We start from the raw sequence: 19527 nt of genomic DNA on the forward strand, positions 1-19527 counted from the left end.
CTCTTCGTGGCGTGCCAACTGTGGTTTCTTCTGTGACGTCCAGCTGCCGACCTTGAAGTCTGCCCAGCTTTCTCCCCATACCATCTCTGGCAGGTTATGGAGCCTCTGGAATGTAGTGTCTCCTGCTGCGGGTGCGTTCTTCAGTGCGCTGTCTCGGGGCATGTTTTTTATCACTTTTGAAACATCCATAGGATTAAAGCATTCTTGTATTTTAAAGATACAGAAATCATTTTAACTTCTTTGGTATTGTCATGTCTTTAGTACTTCAATGGTCTCTTAACTTGTCTTAAAGGAATACGCAAGCCAACAATGATATTTTTCATCTCTTATGTACCCTAAGTTGTTTGAAGTTATTAGCTGAGAAATTATTTTAATGTTACATTTTCAGTAGACAATGCAAATCACAAAGTTTACAATGCAAATAGCGTAATTGGGAGCTGATGGGGGAACAATATTGAATAATAGCAAACAATATGTTTAAAAAGACAAGAACAGGATTGCCTTGTAGAGTACAAGAGTACAATTTAACTATCAAAACAGTAGTTAAAGAAAAGGCACTTACCATTTTAATTGTAATTGCAATTGTATATCATCGTCCTTGCAGACTTGTGCTCTGTGGTACAACATGTTGGAACACACATAAAGCGAGTGAAGGCCTATGCAAATGTCTGAAACATTTGGCTAAGTTCAGCAGCACCCTTGCAGAGACGAAAAGTTGGCTTCATTAATGGTTTATTTAATTACTTTAGATAAGTTAAAATGATCCTGAATAAGCTGTAAGAGTAAAGTTTAACTTATTGATCAGAACACATCAGTATGCATGAGCTCTACATGGCTGCTAGCAACCAGTGGTTAGCTTCTGTATTCTCCTGTCTCAGTGGTTCAGGGTGAAATTGGCCAAATGCCATTACATTTATGTAGACTTCAGTTAGCTGTTATATATTGGTTATATCTTTATGGTCATGAAGAAGATTATCCAGCAAAGAATATACTAACATATTCTTGGAAGCATTTAAATGGCATGATTAGTTGTTTTTCAATGGGTGGGTAATAAACAAGTAGAGGACGTGAATATTACTAGTGCCATGTATGCTTCTCTGTGTCGCATTACCAATTATCTCTCCATGTTTGAATCCTCTAACAAAGATAGATACAACTCTACAGAAGACAATATTAGAATATAGGACTTATGAATCTTTGAAGATTACCAGTGAATGTGTACAAGGTCAGAATTAAATCATGACTAAAATATTTATGGATAGATTAAAAGACCTTGATACTCTCCATGCAGGTGCAGCATATCATATCCCACAATTTCAAGTTTCAGGCAAGAAAAGATTATCTGACAAGCCATCAGTTTACACTACAGAAATGGTGGCAGTTTTACTAGCACTGTGGTGGATGGACAATGTGCAACCTCAAAGTGCTGTGATCAGCTCATTATCTGTACTAAACAGTCTAAAAGCTGGAATATCCTCATGCTGTCAAGATATTATGCTAGAAATTAGACATGGTTTGTCACAACTGAAGAATACAGGAATTGTAAAATAGTAAAAAAAAAAAAAAAAGTAAAATATTGATTAAAATGTTTCAGTAAGTACAGAGGTGGCAAGAAACTTGGGATAAAGAAATATAAGGAAAACATCTTGATGGCATTCAAAAGAAGGTTACATTTAATTGGGCGGAAGGAAGAAATATGAGGGAGAAGATTATAATATTAAGACTAAGGATTTGTCATTAGGGACTAATTATATTTTATTTGAAATTGGAAAATATAGCACTGGGACATTCAGACTTTGTCATCAAGAAACATTAGAAAACATAATTCTGAAATATACAGCTTATAAAAAAGACAGGAAGGATTTGATGGGACAGAATAGCATCCCAATAAATTCTCTGTTTGAATCTCTCTCTTTCTATTAAAGAATATCACAAGATAGTATGTGGATTTTTATAATTAATAGATTGTATAATACAATTTCAGATTAGAAGTAGAGAGGATAGGGTACTTTCACTGTCTCATCTTTCCACTCCAGTTCAGTACATGATGGTAAAGCACCTTAAAGCTGGTCTGCCAAAATTGGGAATAAAAGATGAAGATGAAGGGGTCCTCATTCAACCAAAAAAGAAAGGCATAATGGGTAAATGTGGAGTGTTTGTGGGAGCAGCAAATCTTGGTTTGTGTATTTATTTCTCTTTGGAAATATTTTTCTGCATATATCTTCTTGTGATTGTTTGTTGGTGGAGGTATATGTACAGTGTACTGTATATATTTTCCAGAATACTTTTGGGGTTTGGTGCAATTGTTTCTCTGTATATATACACACACACACACTTATTTTTGATTGTGAATATTTGCCTTCAGTTTTTCTCTAAGGAGCTTCCTGAACTTTGCGTAAAAGAACACTGCCTTTATTATGTGTGTATATTTTTTATAATAGTTTATTTTTGAGTGTAAAGTACATTTTGTAAATATTCACTATTTTTGTTTTGTCTGTTATTCATTTATTTTTGTTTTTGTGCTATTGCTGAAGAACTGTGTGCAAAAGCCCACATGACACAAGTCTGTTTTTTTGCTGTACAGCACTCTAAATAAATTGCACCATTGTTTTGCCCCATGTTTTTGTCTGTATCTCTTACTTCCTCTGGTCCTGCTCGGTTCATGAATTACAAAATATCCAAGGTGTAGTCTGGTTCCACATTTCCACTACATGGAATATCATGAGATCTTCTGGTAAAAACCTGCTGTTGTGAGCTAAGATAAGACTAAAAGCGACTTAATCTTTGTAGTCAGAGCACCTCGGCTCTTTAAGGGCTTGTTAGAGGAACTTAGGCTTGATGAATCTGTACCTTCTTTCCCTTCTTAACAGTAATTTGTTTTACAAGCACTTTTTAACAATAACCTAATTTGTGTTTTATTTTTGATTATTTTAAAATTTAATCTGATTATGTCTTATTAAACCAATCTGTTTAATGGCCTTATAGCATTTGTACTTATGTACTGCATTAATTGCACTTTAGATTACATATTTGTCATTATCTATTATTGTGCTAACTTTATTTTGGTCAATTTATTGATTGTTTTACGTAAAGTGCTTTGGAACTGTTTTTTTAATAAGTAGTCTATAAATCCATTTTCTTTACCTGCTTATTCAGGGCAGGGTTGCAACTCAGCAAGCATTAGGCCCAAGGCAGGAGCAATAGCCAGGGCTGAGTGAAGACTCACATATTCACTAAGGCCAATTTAACAATGCCATTTCATCCAGCCTGCAAGTCTCTCAGTTGTGAAGGGAAACTGGAGCACCCAGAGGAAAACCACTTGGTCATGGGGAAAACATGCAGGGAGCTCCCTGAATGTATGGCTCGGATTTGAACCCCAGTCTCCTTGTTGTGAGGCATCAGCACTAACACTGCACCACCATAACTACGCTGTTGTATAAATAGACATAATTATCATTATTACAATTGTTGTTGTTCATTTGCAGCATGACTTCCAATAGCACTTATCACAAAAGGGCAATTGTATTTTTCAAAACAAAATGAAAACTAGCTGGCTGGGAGATCACATGAGACACATTTCAAAAGATACAAGCGTCCTAATACTTCAGTTTGTAATTCAAAGTGGATGCCATTGATTGATTTATCAATAAATCACATTCTTCTCTCCTTGATAGAGTCTTGTCTAGTTTATCTGTTATTTGACATAATCTTCCTGTTTCTCTATTAAATATCTCTTGACTCTTGAAAGAACCGCCGGTCGAAATTTCATGTTAAGTGATCAGTGAGGAAAGATCCATCAAATCTTTGTGGACATTAATTCTTAAAGAAGTAGATGCAGCCTTGGAAAAGAAATTGTGTTTCAATGTATGGCTTCAGCTTATTTGGAAAGCTTGGTGACTGCAGATAGATCCAATTTTAGAAAATAAGGGTATGTGACCTAAAACTGGGTTGGCTCCTGTATTGCATCTGAAGCTGATAGGATAGGCTTCGGCTTCTTGCAACCCTGAGTCAATAAATACAGGTGTTTACAGTTGCTAGTGACATGTTTTGAAATTTTTGGTTGACTGACAAATTTATTTCTTGAACTCTTGCTTCTGTTAATCATCTAGGTCTATTTTTAACTTATGGCAGGATTTCTGGTTGTTAGATTAGAACTTTTGATTGATGAACAGATTTTCTGACAATGGAACACATCTCTCTGTTACCTTCTTCATTCTCATCCAGAACTAACATTCCCAAGGAAGTAATGGCATTCCCAGATTTCCCATTTGACAAGCACCTCCCATCGTTTGTCCACCACACAGAGGTGCGCAAGTATTTGAACCAGTACTGCGATCACTTTGGAATTCGTGAGCACATTAAGGTGAGTCTTCTCTCTGAATTATTCTATGCGGCATTGGATGTAAGCTGCTCAGTACTGCACATCAGGGCACTCTGCACATGGGCCATTTCTCAAACCATTCACAAAGGACATGCCAGAGTTATGAAGGACTGCTCAATGTATAGTTCACATACCCACAGCATACCAACTACTCTCTGCTTAAATATAAATCTTGACCAGCGCATGTCTTCTGCTCCACCCAACATATGGGCTCCACCTTTATCTCATAAATATTATTCAGCCACATAAGTAATGGGAAATTCTTCTTAACTACATGAAACAAGGAGAGAATCTAGAATGTGGCTCATTGTAAGCAATCGATTTAATGTTTGACTCAGTCCATACACAATTCTGTCTGCCCATTTGGAAAAGTATATGGCAGTATATTTTGCTTGTCTATGCCTGGCCTTGCCAAATAGATCATATTTTTTCATTCTTGCCCAGCCTGTATGACTCCATTTGGCCCATATGAAATTTCACAAACATACATTTTTTAAGTTCCCAAAAATGTCTGACCTCTGTTCTCCTGTATTTTACAATCCAGGGGCCTCATGTATAAACAGTATGTACGCACAGAAATGTTGTATAAGAACGTTTCCACATTCAAATCGTGATGTATAAAACCTAAACTTGGTGTAAAGCCACGCACATTTCCACGGTACCTCATACCCTGTCGTACGCAAGTTCTGTGCTCGGTTTTGCAGACTGGCGGCACCCAGCATCAAAGCAGTGCTACTGTTCCTGTGTGGTTAACCTTTGTTTCTTAGATCCACATTCCTGACGCGGCTTTATAAAAACACTGAAATTAACCGCATATTGTTTATTAGTGTAATGCATCTGATTGTAATTAACCTGTAACAATATAATGCTCAAGGAAATAGCCATAGTATTCCAAATACCATAACTGCTTTAGCGTTGTTACTCTCACTGCACCTTTTTCTTCTTTCACCTGCTCCCTTTAAGGGTTGCCACAGCAGATCATCTTTTTCCATATTACTCTCACTGCACCACTCGAAGTATTTTTATCACTGTATCTGAGTGGGAAATCAGAGCAGCAGCTGATCGGAAAGAGAATTATCGGTATACAGCATCAAGCACACGCTGCCTCAGCCACGGCAAAATGTTTCAAAGCCTTTCCTGTACAGACCTCGTGGTTCAGAAACAGTTTCATCCCAAGAACTATAAATGCACTCAATCAAGTGCTCCTTGTGGAACTGTTTGTACTTTTAAGTACAATCACCTCACTGTAAACTTGCACTACAGTTATAATATTGCACAACCTGCGCCACTTTATAAAGCGTGTATTTACATATGATGACGATATCATTTTTAAGATGAAATGCAGCAAAATATGTTGATTATATTATACAGATAAAGCTTTAACTTCATTTAGATAATCTGTGTTGTTAATAATTAAACATGTGAGGACACGGTGCCGCATCGCTAGCAAGTTCATGTATTGTTCCTGCAACGCGCTGTAAATTTGCGGAGTCTGGCACGACACTGGAAGGATAGACGGATAGAATAATTAAACACGTACTATGAAGATATTTCAATGTTCCTTAAAAGTTTTGAAGAATCCTCGTTGTAAGCTTACAGATGGCTTAACGTCTATTACAGAGCTGATTGTGTGGTGATTGGGTATTTGGAGAAAGAAAAGTAAGGACAGGAATTGGGGTGGGGGGTTAGTACGTTTGAAAGAGACAGTACTGCTACAATAAATTATTTCATCGAAGGTCGCGTATGGTGCATCAAGCATCTTGTGTGAGACATGAACAATCACTGTGCCACCACGTTCCCATGTTTAATAATATGCTTTCATTCCAATAATCATGAAAATGATATCACATATTTTAATTATTCAGAGATCTGTAATATCACAAATGTAATGGATTCCGTGTCCTGTCAGAGAAAGAGAAAGAACGGAAGCACGTAGTGATTCACACACATAGAGCACATAGAAGATCAAATACAAAACAAAGCATTTAACATGCTACTTTACTTAGGATGTGATTTGAGAAAATAGTAAGTTAAATGATTTTAAGATGAAGTTTATGATGTTCTACTTTAATGACGAAATAAACTATGTGATTAAAGTGGAAATTTCGAGATTGAAGTATTAAAGTAGATATTTCGTGCTTTTTTCCCACTGTGTGCCTATTTTTTTTTGTCTGTACCCTAATAAGCTTTCATATGACACTCTGACGGTGGGCTACAACTCGCCTTTTCACGGCGACTTTGATATGTGACTTCTTTTTTATTTCGGGCACTGTGCGACTTTGTGAACTTGAGCTTTCGAGTTTCTCCGACACGCTATGTCACTCGATCAGCTTCCTTTTGTTGATTATATCACTGTTTAAATCAACAAATAGTATATTTTTCCCTTCCCTCCACTTGGTATTCGCTGAAATTCTTATATTTTCCCCGTGCTTTTCCCATTGTCTTTTCACAGAATGCTGAGCTTAAGGGCTATTTATATTGATTTGCATATTCAAAGAGGCGTAATTCTGGGAGGAATTGGGGCGGGACAACAGGTGTGTGCACGTGCATTTCTTTTCACGGTGACCGGGGTTTATGTAGCAGAAGAACGTGGAACTTGGAGTACGCACAGATTCCTGCATCTGGATTTTTCTGTGTGTAAGCACATTTCGGCTTTTGTGTATACGTCATGTTATAGTGCGAATTCTACGCATGACGTTATGCATGAGGCCCCAGGCTACCCCTATAAAAATCTGCACTTCAGCATTATAAATCTTTTTCTATTTTGAAAAATGTTTTACCATCAATTGCTGAATATCAAATCTTAACTGAATACCATGAACTATGGTCATCTGTTTGGACAGAATAGTATCAGATCATCAGACTGATAACATATTTTAGACTTCATTATCTGCTCCTTTTAAACTGTCACCCTGGTGCATCTCCTTCTCACAAACCCTGAAAAGCATTCACTTTAGTTGTGACCGTTGTCTCTTTTCCTTTGAGGATTTAAAAATGGCTCTAGCTATTGCTATTCACATACAGATATTACTGCACTGAATAAAGTCATTCCTAGATGCTAGAAATTCTTACCACTCTGGAAGATAGAAGGATTGTGTCCTTCAAAATGAGTGATCTGCTATTTTATCCCAAGGACAAAGCTCACTTAGTTCTGCTAAACTTGGAGGTAGCTGCCTCTTAGTACACATTAGTAGTCGACTGTTCGGCACATTTATTATGAATAAAATCTGATTTAATAAATGTGCCTTTAATAATTTTATAAAGCAGCTTTTGTTTCAATCTCTAGTTTCATAGGTTGGTTGAGTCTGTGCGCCCAGTCTTTTCAGAGTCAAGACAGGGCGGTCTGACTTGGGATGTGACCACCTCTGATGCCACAGGCAAAGGACACAAGACCACTAATCAGTTTGATGCAGTAATGGTGTGCAACGGGTGAGTAGCTATGTCTTCAAAGTGGGGCACATTTGACAACTTGGGGTGTAATTGTGGCTAAAGGGAGCTGCCTGCTTTATAATTTCTTAAGTTGCCTTTTTGCTTCTTTTCAGACACTTCTTTGATCCTTACATCCCACCTATCGCTGGTCTGGAAAACTTCAAGGGTAAAGTAAATCACATTTGTTCAGCTCTTTTGTTCTTTGGTAGGTGATTAAGACCAAGAGTGCAAACTAAAAGTGGCAAGGCCTCTGGTGATTGCTTGACCTAGCTTAATGAAGATGCTGCTGAGGTCAAACTTTGGAGATGACATTTGTGGACATTTCTGTCTCTTGCTTATCATGCTGCTTGGAACAAAGGCCTTTATGCCATCATGGGAATAAACCTTGATTAGCTGAGTTGCACAGGGACACTTGTGTCTGATAAAAATAGGTGAAGGTGGGAGAAGGTTCAGGAAATTAGCCAACACAGAATAAATAGGGGGCCGTGATTGTGAAAAAAAAGACAAGCTGACCTGCCTTGCTGATGAGAAACAATTGTTTCTATGTAGTCATACCAAGTTGGATAGCTTTGGTGAAGAGTTTGGCTGATTTATAATTTTGCTACTACATGTCAAGGCCATTTATCTAATTTTGAACAATATGTAAGATATGACACAACTGAATCAAAGCAGACAAATAAGAAAACTTCTCTCTGCAGACCATGATTGTTTTTAGGACTTGTCTGCTACAACATGCAGAGGAAAGTCTTTTGTGACTGCAGAATTTGTTCTATCTCACAAAAATAGGGACACCTACAGTATAAAACTCAAAACAAATTAATAAATATCTGCTGGGCTTATTTTCTATTTCAATAATAATAAAGTCATTTTCATAACATCCATCCATCCATTATCCAACCTGCTACATCCTAACTACAGGGTCACGGGGGTCTGCTGGAGCCAATCCCAGCCAACACAGGACGCAAGGCAGGAAACAAACCCCAGGCAGAACGCCAGCCCACCGCAGATGTTCATAACAATATTAGTTATTTTAAAAATAAAAGTCATCACTCACTACAAACTCATGTCAACAGCTTTTTGCTGTTCTAAGTGTGTCCTCTTCTGATAATGTTTGTATTTTCCACTTCAGTACATTCTGACAGAATTCATTTTAGTAAGTAGATTTCCTAAAATACAAGTTTTTGGTGATGATGCATATGAACTAGATGTGGTGCTCATCTTCTAAGCATTGATATTCCAAAAACTGTAAGAATGAGGTTGAGTATATTGGCTTTTGGAGTGATGGTGATATTCTGAAGTAATAGCCTTTAAATGTTAATGTACACTTAAATATAAGGTTTATTAAAATATCATGTACCTCTAATCATATTCCTGAAGTGGAACTTTTTTTTATTATGTACTGAGCAAATAATTAGGAGCACCTGAACACTTGCTTATCCATGCAGTTATCTAATCAGCCATTTGGTGGACGGAAACACCTTTTAGATGAGAGCAACAAGAAGATCGTTCACAAGATTTTTAGTGGGGTGGCCAGATAGGGCCAGTGAAGATCATGGGGTGGCACAATTAAAGTCTACAGAACAGGCAAATTACAAGGTAGAATGTCTATTGATATAATAGTAAGATTACGTAATAGCGATATTAGAGCAGAAGTCATATCATTCATTGGCCTTCTGAATATCTCTTTGCCAAATTCAATCTGAATGCAGGAAGTGTGAAATAGTGTTAGGCAGGGAGTGTGGTGTAAGGTTTAAGGCTTTGGACTTCAAACACTGAAGTTATGGGTTCAAGCCCCAATACTGACACAGTTTGATTACTGACCTTCCTGTGCTCCAGTCGGAAAACCAAAAGAAATGCAACTAAATGTATCATAAATATTGCAGGCTGCCTTGGATAAAGGCAGCAGCCAAATAAGTAAACAAATTACTTGAAATGAAATGAATTTAATGAATATAATCTGATACTGATAGCAATGTGTTTTCTTACATATAAAGCTTAGAATGTGTGTGTGTGTGTGTTTGTTCTTTATACTATTCCACACCCACGGTCCAATCCAGCAACATTTTGTACCCATCCCATATTGCAGTGCACAAAGATGCTTCCTCTTTAATGCGTGCTTGTACCCCATTGTTCCTCTCACAAATAACTGAGGCACCATCATAGCCTTGCCCTATCAGGTCATTTTGGTCATCAAGACCATAATTCTGGAGAATTTGAATTATTTTCTCTGAAGGTGAGGTAGCATTCAGATGCTTAGCTACTTCAAAATTTAGAAAACGTTCATGCACTGCACCAGTTAGTATCTTAGCACAAATGACATGTTGTTCCTTCTATTATTATGCTGAAAGACTTGCTTACTGTACTTTGACTTCATTTATTATTAAATATGGACCATATCAGCTAGACAATTTAATGTTTCATTTTTTTTTGTACGTTGCTCTTTTTTTGTCGTTTTGTTTCACTTTGGGATCACATCTAGAAATAAGCTCTATTATAGCATGGAAATTACCCTTATCTTCTGTCTCCATCTCTCTGTGGCATCTCCGCACTACATTATGGGTTGCTGTTAGAAGTAAGATACTGCCAACTGTTTGATACATACACTGTTTTATTTTACTAATTCACTGTACTCTGTATTAAGATCTCTCAAAACATTACTAGCCTATTGATATTCCCTGTTCTGCCATAGCAGTCATTACTCTGTTTTATTTTACTAATTCAGTGTTTCTCAACCTTTAAGTATTTGTGACCTGAGTTTTCATAACAGTTTTCATTTTTTTTAAATGTAGATGCATATTTTATTATACCTACTTAACTTTTATCGACATTTATCTAACTCTATATTTATTGTTCTAGTATCAGAATGTAGTTTAAGTTAATTTGTTTTGGTTTCAACAGATGTTTTTCTCATATTTTTGATTGTTGTTTTCTTTTTTTCACATCTTTGCGCCCCCCTTTTTGTTACTTCGCGCCTCCCTAGGGGGGCCCGCCCCACAGGTTGAGAACAACTGTAATAATTCACTGTACTCTGTATTAGGATCTCTCAAAGCATTACTTGCCTATTGAAATTCCCTATTCTACCATAGCAGTCATTGCATTAGTGTGCACATCTGATTTAGCACAGTCTGCAAAGCCACCAACTTTGAACATGACTTTCTTCCAAATTTTGAGGCAGTTAAATGTAATCACTGAATGACTGAATGCAGGGAGGTAGAAGTTTTGGCAGGAATAACAATATGCAGACTTCCTGCTTTGAGATTAATACTCTAGCCATTTATATCTGCTGTACCATACAGTTTGAACCTCCATTCACTGTCCCCCCTGGATTGTTACTTGGAAAACCCTCAGTTCTCGCTGTGTTGATCCTTTTGACTTTGAGATGCCTAACACAAATGAGAGAAGAATGGACAACTCAGTCATTTCCATATTATTAACATTAAACACATATTTATGTTGACACTCTCCCTCTGAATCTCCTTCATTTAAGTTCTTGCTTAAGCACAACCCACAGGATTAGCAAGTTTATACACCAAAATCAACATTTACATCATAACATAAAATGAAGTAGATGTAAAAACTTTCTAAACAGTTTTCATTCAGCTGTTAGTGTGTGCACTAGGACAGCCATACTTGGGCCAACAGTGATGGTGGATGTACTTCGTTCCTCCTGCTCTGTGAGCTGCTATGCCCGTGTCTCATTTGCTTCACTGCCAGAGGATACACTTGGCTTTGCTTTCTGCAGTTTGACATACTCTTTTTTTACATCCTCTTCTGATCACAGCTTTACAAACACTATTATGATTTTCTGTCACTTCTCTCACTTTTGTCTCATTGTCTTGCCTTTCTTCCCATATTGGCTTCTTTTTGCAGAAGAAATGTACTTCTCCTCCTAGCCACTATTTACTTATCTTCTAATGTCTACTTCCAACAAAATAATGTACCATGTCGCAAATCAAAAGTCATCTTAAACTGTTTTTATGAACATGATTAGTTGAGTGTTTTTCAGTGTCCTTCTTACTCATCAGATCTGAATCCAGTAGAACAATTTTTGGAATCGGCATAACAGTAGATTAAAAAAACTGACAAATCTGCAGAAATTGTGAGATGCAGTCATGTCAACATGAACCAGAATCCCAAAGGAATGTTCCATCATTTTGCAGAATCCATGCCATGAAGAACTAAGGCTGTTTTCAGAGCAAAAGGAGATCCTAGCCAGTATTAGTATAGTGTTCCTAAATATTTGCTCATTGAGTGTATTTTGACAAGCATCACACCCAACAGAATAGTTACAGTAATAACTTGTCATTTACATTTCAGCCTATACTGTAGGCTACGCATACAAACTAACAGTTAAGATCTGAAGGTTCCCAAGGCACTACTTTTGGTCTTAATGATAGGGTTCTGGATCCATTCATCCATCCTTTTATATATCCATCAATTTGTAGAACTTACTTGTCTCCATGTTTTAGTCATGCTGTGTCTCATCCTGTTAGCATCAAGTACAGGACGTAGATAATTCAGTTGCACATTCACACACACACTAACACTAGTTTACTAGATTAGAATTACCAGTCAACCAAAAATAAATGTTTTTTATTTGAAACCAGAGTAGTGAGAAAGAAAACATGAGGAGAATTTGCAAACTCCACACAAATGGATACCAAAGCATACAGTACAAGCATCCACCTCCCCTAGACATGTTAAGGGCCTAGCACAACTTCATAGATCACCAGCAGTGGACTGAACAGACACTCAAGAGGCTATGTACAGCTTGCTTCCAAAAATGCTCTGGTCATCCATGGCTTATCTCCTGTCTGTTTCTGCAAGGTGCTGTCACCCATTTACTATTTAGATTAATTTTTTGTTTCCATTTGTTTTTCCAGGAATGCTAATGCACAGTCATGACTACCGTGTTGCAGAGCCCTTTGCTGGAAAGAGTGTAGTATTACTAGGTGCTGGCTTGTCTGGTATGGACATCATGATAGAGCTGTCTGAAGTAGCAAGTGAGGTGACCCTGAGTCACAGACAGCGCCCTCTCACCTGCCCACTTCCCAGGGGAGTGCGTCAAGCACAAGGAGTGAAGCTAATCAATGAAGATGGAGAGCTGGTGTTTGAGGATGGTGACCGGGCAAAGCCAGATGTCTTCATGTTGTGCACAGGCTACAATTTTACCTTCCCCTTTCTGTCAAAGGAGGAGGTGGGGCTGCAAGTGCGAGAACACTGTGTAACCCCACTGTATAAACATCTGCTGCATCCTGCCTTCCCATCTCTCTTCCTTATAGGCATCTGCCGTGCAATCTGTCCTTTCCCACACTTCCATTGCCAGGTTAGTTGGATTTATTTTTCTTTTATTTAACTTCATCTTCCTGTGGTAAATTACCAGTTGTCCCTGGGCCACAGGGTTTAACGATGTTGTGTAGGTGATGTGTAATTAATAATAAAACAGGGTAGTACCAAGCCACTACTAGATGGAGCAGATCATTGTGACCGATGAAAGCAGGTCAGGTATCAAAAGTAATTGATCTCCATAGCTGTTGTCAGCTGACCACTAGAACTCTGGCAGCACAAAGGTGTTAGTATGCATCTGCTGCTTAACACCATTCTTCTTATGGTCAGGCTCATTTCAACTAAATCTTTGCTGTTGGGATGCCCTGCATGGTTTGCTATTTTTGAGCCTGGTGGTTTTAGCATTGGTTGATATGCTCATTCCTAAAACATTGTTACCATGTTTTTTGTGCTTGGGTCATAATCGTTTTGTTGCCAATGAGTCAGATAGGTTGGCTATGTGCTGTCTTAATTTCAGTCACATGCAAAAAGTGGCTAAGATGTTGTAGGAAGTCTTTGCCTGATTATCAAGGACTAAAGTCTGTCACTTTGAGCAAGTGAACCATTTCTTTTGAGATACAAATAAGTTATTTTGCTTCTTCTTATGTATAAGCTTGAGGTTAAGTTCAGATAATTAACACATACAACTTGTAAATAATCCATCTTAGACATGCTCAATAATATAGATTCTATTAAAGATTCTTTGAAAGAAACCACTCCTAGCAAGATTTAAGGAAGGTCATTCAAACTGGTTATTTTTTCTTTGTACGTTTCATCGTTCCATGTTAGTCTCTCTTTGCCTTTCAGATTCAGTTTGCCCTGTCTGTTTTGGACGGATCCTTTACTCTGCCTACTCAAAAACAAATGGAAGAGGAGATGGAGGTAGATATGCAGACTCAACTTCAGAAGGGCACTGCCTTAAGACACATCCTGAAACTGGACTCTGAGCAGTGGGACTACAATGATGAAATGGCTCGGCTGGGTAAATTTAAGCCTCTGCCTCCATTCTGGAAGAACCTCTATGAGGCTAACAAAGTCTTTCGAGCCCAGGATCTACTCAACTACAAGAACTATATCTATCAAGTGTTTAGTGACCATGAGTGGACTGTGATGCAAAAAGGAGCTGAATGAGTTGGTGTCTTCTTTCTTTTGTCTGATTCAAATTCAATTACATTTTCTATAAAACGAGACGTAATAATTTTAGAGATTTTGAATTATAGTGAGGAGGCCTGTTACTTGGGACAGAGAAACACAGCTGGTCTTAAATGAATTGTTTAGTTTTTTCTGACCTTTTTATTAACAGTTCTCAAAAGGAATTGTCAAATGTGAATACATTGTTCTGAATACTAATTACACTCTACACATCTGATCCACACCAATATCAAAATGACATTAAAAATCAAATAAAACAATATCATGCACCCATCATTCTATGGTACCCCTTGTTTCCATAGTCTGACTTGCTTTGCGTAACTCTAGGTTTTCTCCTGATCTTGCTGTTTAGCCCATCACTGTACATCTTATTCTTTCTCAGTGCCTTCCAATTTCATTTAGGAGTATGCCCTGTGCTTCCTTGACATCAAGATTCTCTTTGACTTGCATAGTCATTTTGTCACACCTTTTCTATCTCTAAAAATATCACTGTCATTCTCTAAATTGACCCTGTAAGTTTGGCATCTGTCTTCACGTCAAGTTCACTTCTTATTTAATAGCTGATTGACAGTATTCAGTATAGTTACTATTTTTAAATACAAAACCTTGCCTATCTTATTTTTGACATTATCATCATTCTGACTTATTTCAGTAACTATCACGTTTTCTCGGCTAGCCTCCATAATTGCTGCAATTACACTACAGAATTATCATTATGCTTCAGAGATTATGATTTCAATGGAAATTATATTTTTTTCTTGGGGCAAAACTGTCATCAAGCTTCACTATTTCAAGGAAGCATCTGCTGTTTGGTCCATTCTGATCCTGCCTCATTCTCGTATGTTACCTTTTTCTGACATATCACTCTCCCCAGTGTCACCTAATCAATTCAGCTAGCTGACCAAACCAGTCAACCACATTATGCCTTCACACTTAGATTTTGTAGATAGATAGATAGATAGATAGATAGATAGATAGATAGATAGATAGATAGATAGATAGATAGATAGATAGATAGATAGATAGAGTTTTTAGTCTTTAACAAATTCAGCCTTTTTGCTGCACATTTATGTGAAGGCTCTCACATTCAATATGTTTACAAATGCCATGACAACCATTTGAAGATTCCCCAGCCTGGGTTTCTCCTTAATGATTATTTTCATTTACCTCCAGTAAATGCTAGTACATTTGACCAGTTTCTCATATCTGAGTTAGCTAGTGTAACCAGCAAAAATATTTTTACATGAAAAAATGTGTATATTACTAGAAAAAAGTGTTTCATGTTGAAAATACTAAACAGAATGGGATATGTAAGGATCAAATAATAACGTGAACAAATCAAAAATCCTGTCAAAGAGTACTTTGTTGGAACCCTGAAAATCTAAGCAAAAGTTTTTTTAGAAATTCTTTTTGCTGTAAGTCTTTGTTTTATTTTTAGTTACATAGTGAAACCGTGGGATTAAAGTAGGCTGTATCTGGTACATTATTTAATTGATACGTGGGCAGTGAAACACTGCAACAAGAAAACGTCCTTGGAAGTGAAACACAATATGTAACAAAGCATGACATCATGAAGAGAGACAAAAGTATTGACACAATAAATGAAACTAACCCTCAAAATTAACAAAATAGACCGAAATGAATTACAGCACATTTAATTTGCAGAGGATTCTGTCCGCTAATTCTGTGAGTTGCCCTTTCTGTCTACTTTTTTGATACTTATAGGTTAGCCTGTTTAACATTGACAAAAGTAACTACAACAATAAAAAATTCTCCATTATAAATCTCGATTTATGGCATTTCTTTTCAAAGTATTAACAACCTTATTCCAACCAAGTTTACCTATCCTACCCGTATTCCTCCCACATCCCCAAAGAGACTCAGGTTACATTAACTGGTGATTCTGAGCTGGCCCTAGTATGGATGGGGGAGCGTGTGAATGGGAATTTCACTAAACTGGCACTCTGTCCAGGGCTGTTTCCTGCTTTTGATCCAAAGCAGACAGGATAAGCTCTGGCATCCCATGACACTAAATTGAATTAAAGAAGTCTGGCAATGTTATATTATTCCAGATGAGAAACTATGTGGTCTGTGTGGTTCTGTGTGAATTACTATGTCATCAGATACAAACACTTAGTTTCACAATAGTTAAAAAAATGCAACATGATTAATTTTGTCTTCTGTGTGATAGATGATTTATTTTACTTTTCAGTTTGCCTTAGTAACTTTTCTGGATATTCTTTGAGGATATTGTTGAATTTTACACAATGCCTATGGATTTTTAAACATATTGTTCACTTACTTCATAGCTTTATGGATGTTTGCCTAGCACCAATCCCTTTCAGGTCAGCTTTGATTATTTTGGTTATATTGTCTGTATTTTAATCTTTTCATGTCCATTATAAAAACACACTCACCCAATTGAACTTACTCCAGCAGCTACCAAAACAATATTTTTAAGCAAGAATCATTTGCAAATTTAAGTCTGAAGTCTCCATGAGGCGTCTTGATTTTAGATATTAAAGAGGCTCGGCTTTATGACAATGACAACTGAATTTTGGAATTAAATATAGATGAATGTTTCAAAACTACTGCACTACTATCTGGTTCCTTTTTAAAGCACCGGACCTGAGGCAATTTTATATGTACCATGGATTGTATTTGGCCCGTGGCCCAGGATTTGGGACTTCCATCTAAACATGGTTCAAGTTTGTTTGTATTACTCTCTATTCTGTAAGAAAAGGTAAGTTAGATTACTGCCTTACTCTAACTTTTTATGTCATGTTTTCTGCATCAGGTGTCTCCTGCACCCAAGGCCCATATGATCTGTTCCCAGAGGTCACTACCTCATTTTCTATCTATTGTGCTTCAGCTCCTCAAAAAACACACTTTGCATTATCAGTACTCTCTCAGAAGACCGGAGAGCAGAATTACACATTTGGCAGCTGCTTCTTGTGTCTGGAATGGAAACACTTTTTTCCATGACACCCTATCCATACTTGCCACTGCTCATAGACATCATCCCTCTTTTGGTTTTGGGGCAGTGGCTGGCTGAATTCTAGAGCTTTCCCCTTTCAAAGTGCTTGACTGCTCTTTTTTAAAAAAATATCATCAAAGTCTACTCCATTTTGTATAGATCTATCTGCATATGAACATATCTTAATATCTGTTTAACCCTCTTCTGTCTGATATTTTTGATGAAAACATTAACCTTTATGTGAAAGCCCTGCTAAATGAGTAATGAAAAAATGTTTACCTAAATAGTTCCTTTATTATTGTGGAATTGTGCCTTAATATACTGTATCTTGCACCCCACGTGTGCAGCCTTATCTGCACGTGAATAGCTGTTTTAAGCCAAAAGACTTACTAGCTCAGGTCCCCACTGCTTTTATTATTGAAGGTGGCCCCTCACATCTGTTAACCCCTGTGAGAATATGGCAATCACTCACACCAAGTGTTCTTATCACTGTACCACGAACATATTATTATGGAGATTCCTGTGCTCACTGTTTTGGTTCGCCTGTGCTGTTCATTAAATTGTTTATATGAGTGTTAGGTATTAACTTTATAGCGCCCACGTGTACAGCCTTACCTGCACATGGAAAGCTGCCTCAAGCAACTTGTTAGCTGTGCACAAGCAAACCAACTGGTTAAGCTAAAGCAGGTTCACCACCCACTGAGCTGCTACTGTTGGAAAACATGTTTTCCTCAGCTGCTAAGCCCTGTAGGAAAATGGAAAATATCACCCACACCAGGTGCTCTTATATCTTTACCTTAAATATTTAATTATAAAGATTCTTGTGTTCCTTATTTTGGTCTGCCTATGCTGCAGTTACTTTTAACTGTATTATATATATGAACTTTAGGTATCTGCTTTATATTGCTTTATGTGTACAGTCTTACCTGCACATGGACAGCTGCCTCCAGCAGACCAAACGGTTGTCTTCAGACCTGAGCTACATCTGTGCCAATCACCAAAGCAGGTGCCCACTCACCATGCTGCTTCGTTTTGAAGACGTCACTTCTCAGCTGCTAACTGCAGTGGGAATATGACAATCACCCACACTGGGTGCTTTTAACAAAATATCATGACTCAATCAAACAGGGTAAAATTAATATTATTATAAAGCAACATTAATAAAAACAGAGTAAAACCGAAGGTAGCAAAAGTAGGAAATATATTGTAAAAGAGTCATTAAAGGTGTTTAAATGTTTTTGAAATGTCTTATTAAAATATTTATGCAGAAAATAAAGGTGATGCAAGATGATTCTTTTCAAGTCTGGGTGCAGTGTTGATTCAGTCCACAGAGCTCTTGCCAATTTCTTTGGATTCTTCTTTTTTTGTTGTTCCCTACTGTTCTGTCCTTGCTTTTCTCTCTCCTGCTTTTCTCTGCCTTCCTTCCTGATTGATCTTCCCAGCATGCACCCCAAACTTAAAAGCCTAACTTCATGTCAAATTAAAAATGATTAAAAAAGAATAATCCACCAGTGTTTTCCTTTCTTAGGCTGATTATCAATTCAGATCCAAATTACCAAAAGCTGATAAATTACAAAATGTATTTGTAACAATCCCTTTACAATGTGCAAACAATAATCTGAAAGATAGAATGTTCAACTCTGTAACAATACAGAATTTAAAATCAGAATATACACAACTGTGTGTAAAATGGGATTTAGAGTCTGGAGTTTAAAGGTTTAAGGAGACTCTGTTTAAGTAAGGTCAAAAGGTGCATGCTTTAGTTTCCTATGTTTCTTACAAATTGTTTTAATTTGCGATAAAGATAATTAATAATTACTATAGTATGATACTGTAATTCATGCCTTAATTGTCTATATTAAATAGTGATATAGACACACAGTATGTGTAAAAAAAACAGTATTTTTTTTATCTATATATTCACTGTCAGGGATGCCAGGGGCAACGACCCGGCCGGGACGCCTTGAGGGACCGGAAGAGGGTCAATGTCCACCCTGGATCACGTGGGGGCTGCCTTCCTGGTTGCTTTGGGGGCCACGGGTAGAGTCCTTGGAAGCCCAACCCTGTAGGGACCCGTGGTCACCGCCAGGGGGCGCCCCAATGCCTTGGGGACCCTGGACCTCAGCACTTCCGCCACACCAGGAAGTGCTGGGGGGAAGAAGAGAAGGGACACCCAGAGAGCTTCCGGGAGAACAGCCGGCATTTCCGCCACACTGGGGCGTGTCCAGGGAGGAATGCTGGGACACACCTGGAGCTCATAGGG

The 19527-nt window shown here is 37.6% G+C and overlaps 1 protein-coding gene across 1 annotated transcript in view; it reads left to right on the top strand.

Annotated features, from left to right (window-relative positions):
- zgc:77439 (uncharacterized protein LOC378987 homolog) overlaps positions 1-16900 on the top strand; it is a 37411-nt gene extending 20511 nt beyond the window's left edge. The window contains exons 3-7 of the mRNA XM_039747381.1: positions 4225-4363; positions 7668-7810; positions 7924-7976; positions 12694-13136; positions 13943-16900. Coding sequence (XP_039603315.1) covers positions 4225-4363; positions 7668-7810; positions 7924-7976; positions 12694-13136; positions 13943-14266 — 1102 coding nt within the window. The 3' untranslated portion in view covers positions 14267-16900. The remainder of the gene's footprint in view (positions 1-4224; positions 4364-7667; positions 7811-7923; positions 7977-12693; positions 13137-13942) is intronic.
- Positions 16901-19527: the final 2627 nt, after the last annotated feature.

The sequence above is a fragment of the Polypterus senegalus genome, chromosome 3, assembly GCF_016835505.1.
Source record: "Polypterus senegalus isolate Bchr_013 chromosome 3, ASM1683550v1, whole genome shotgun sequence".
Lineage (NCBI taxonomy): Eukaryota > Metazoa > Chordata > Cladistia > Polypteriformes > Polypteridae > Polypterus > Polypterus senegalus.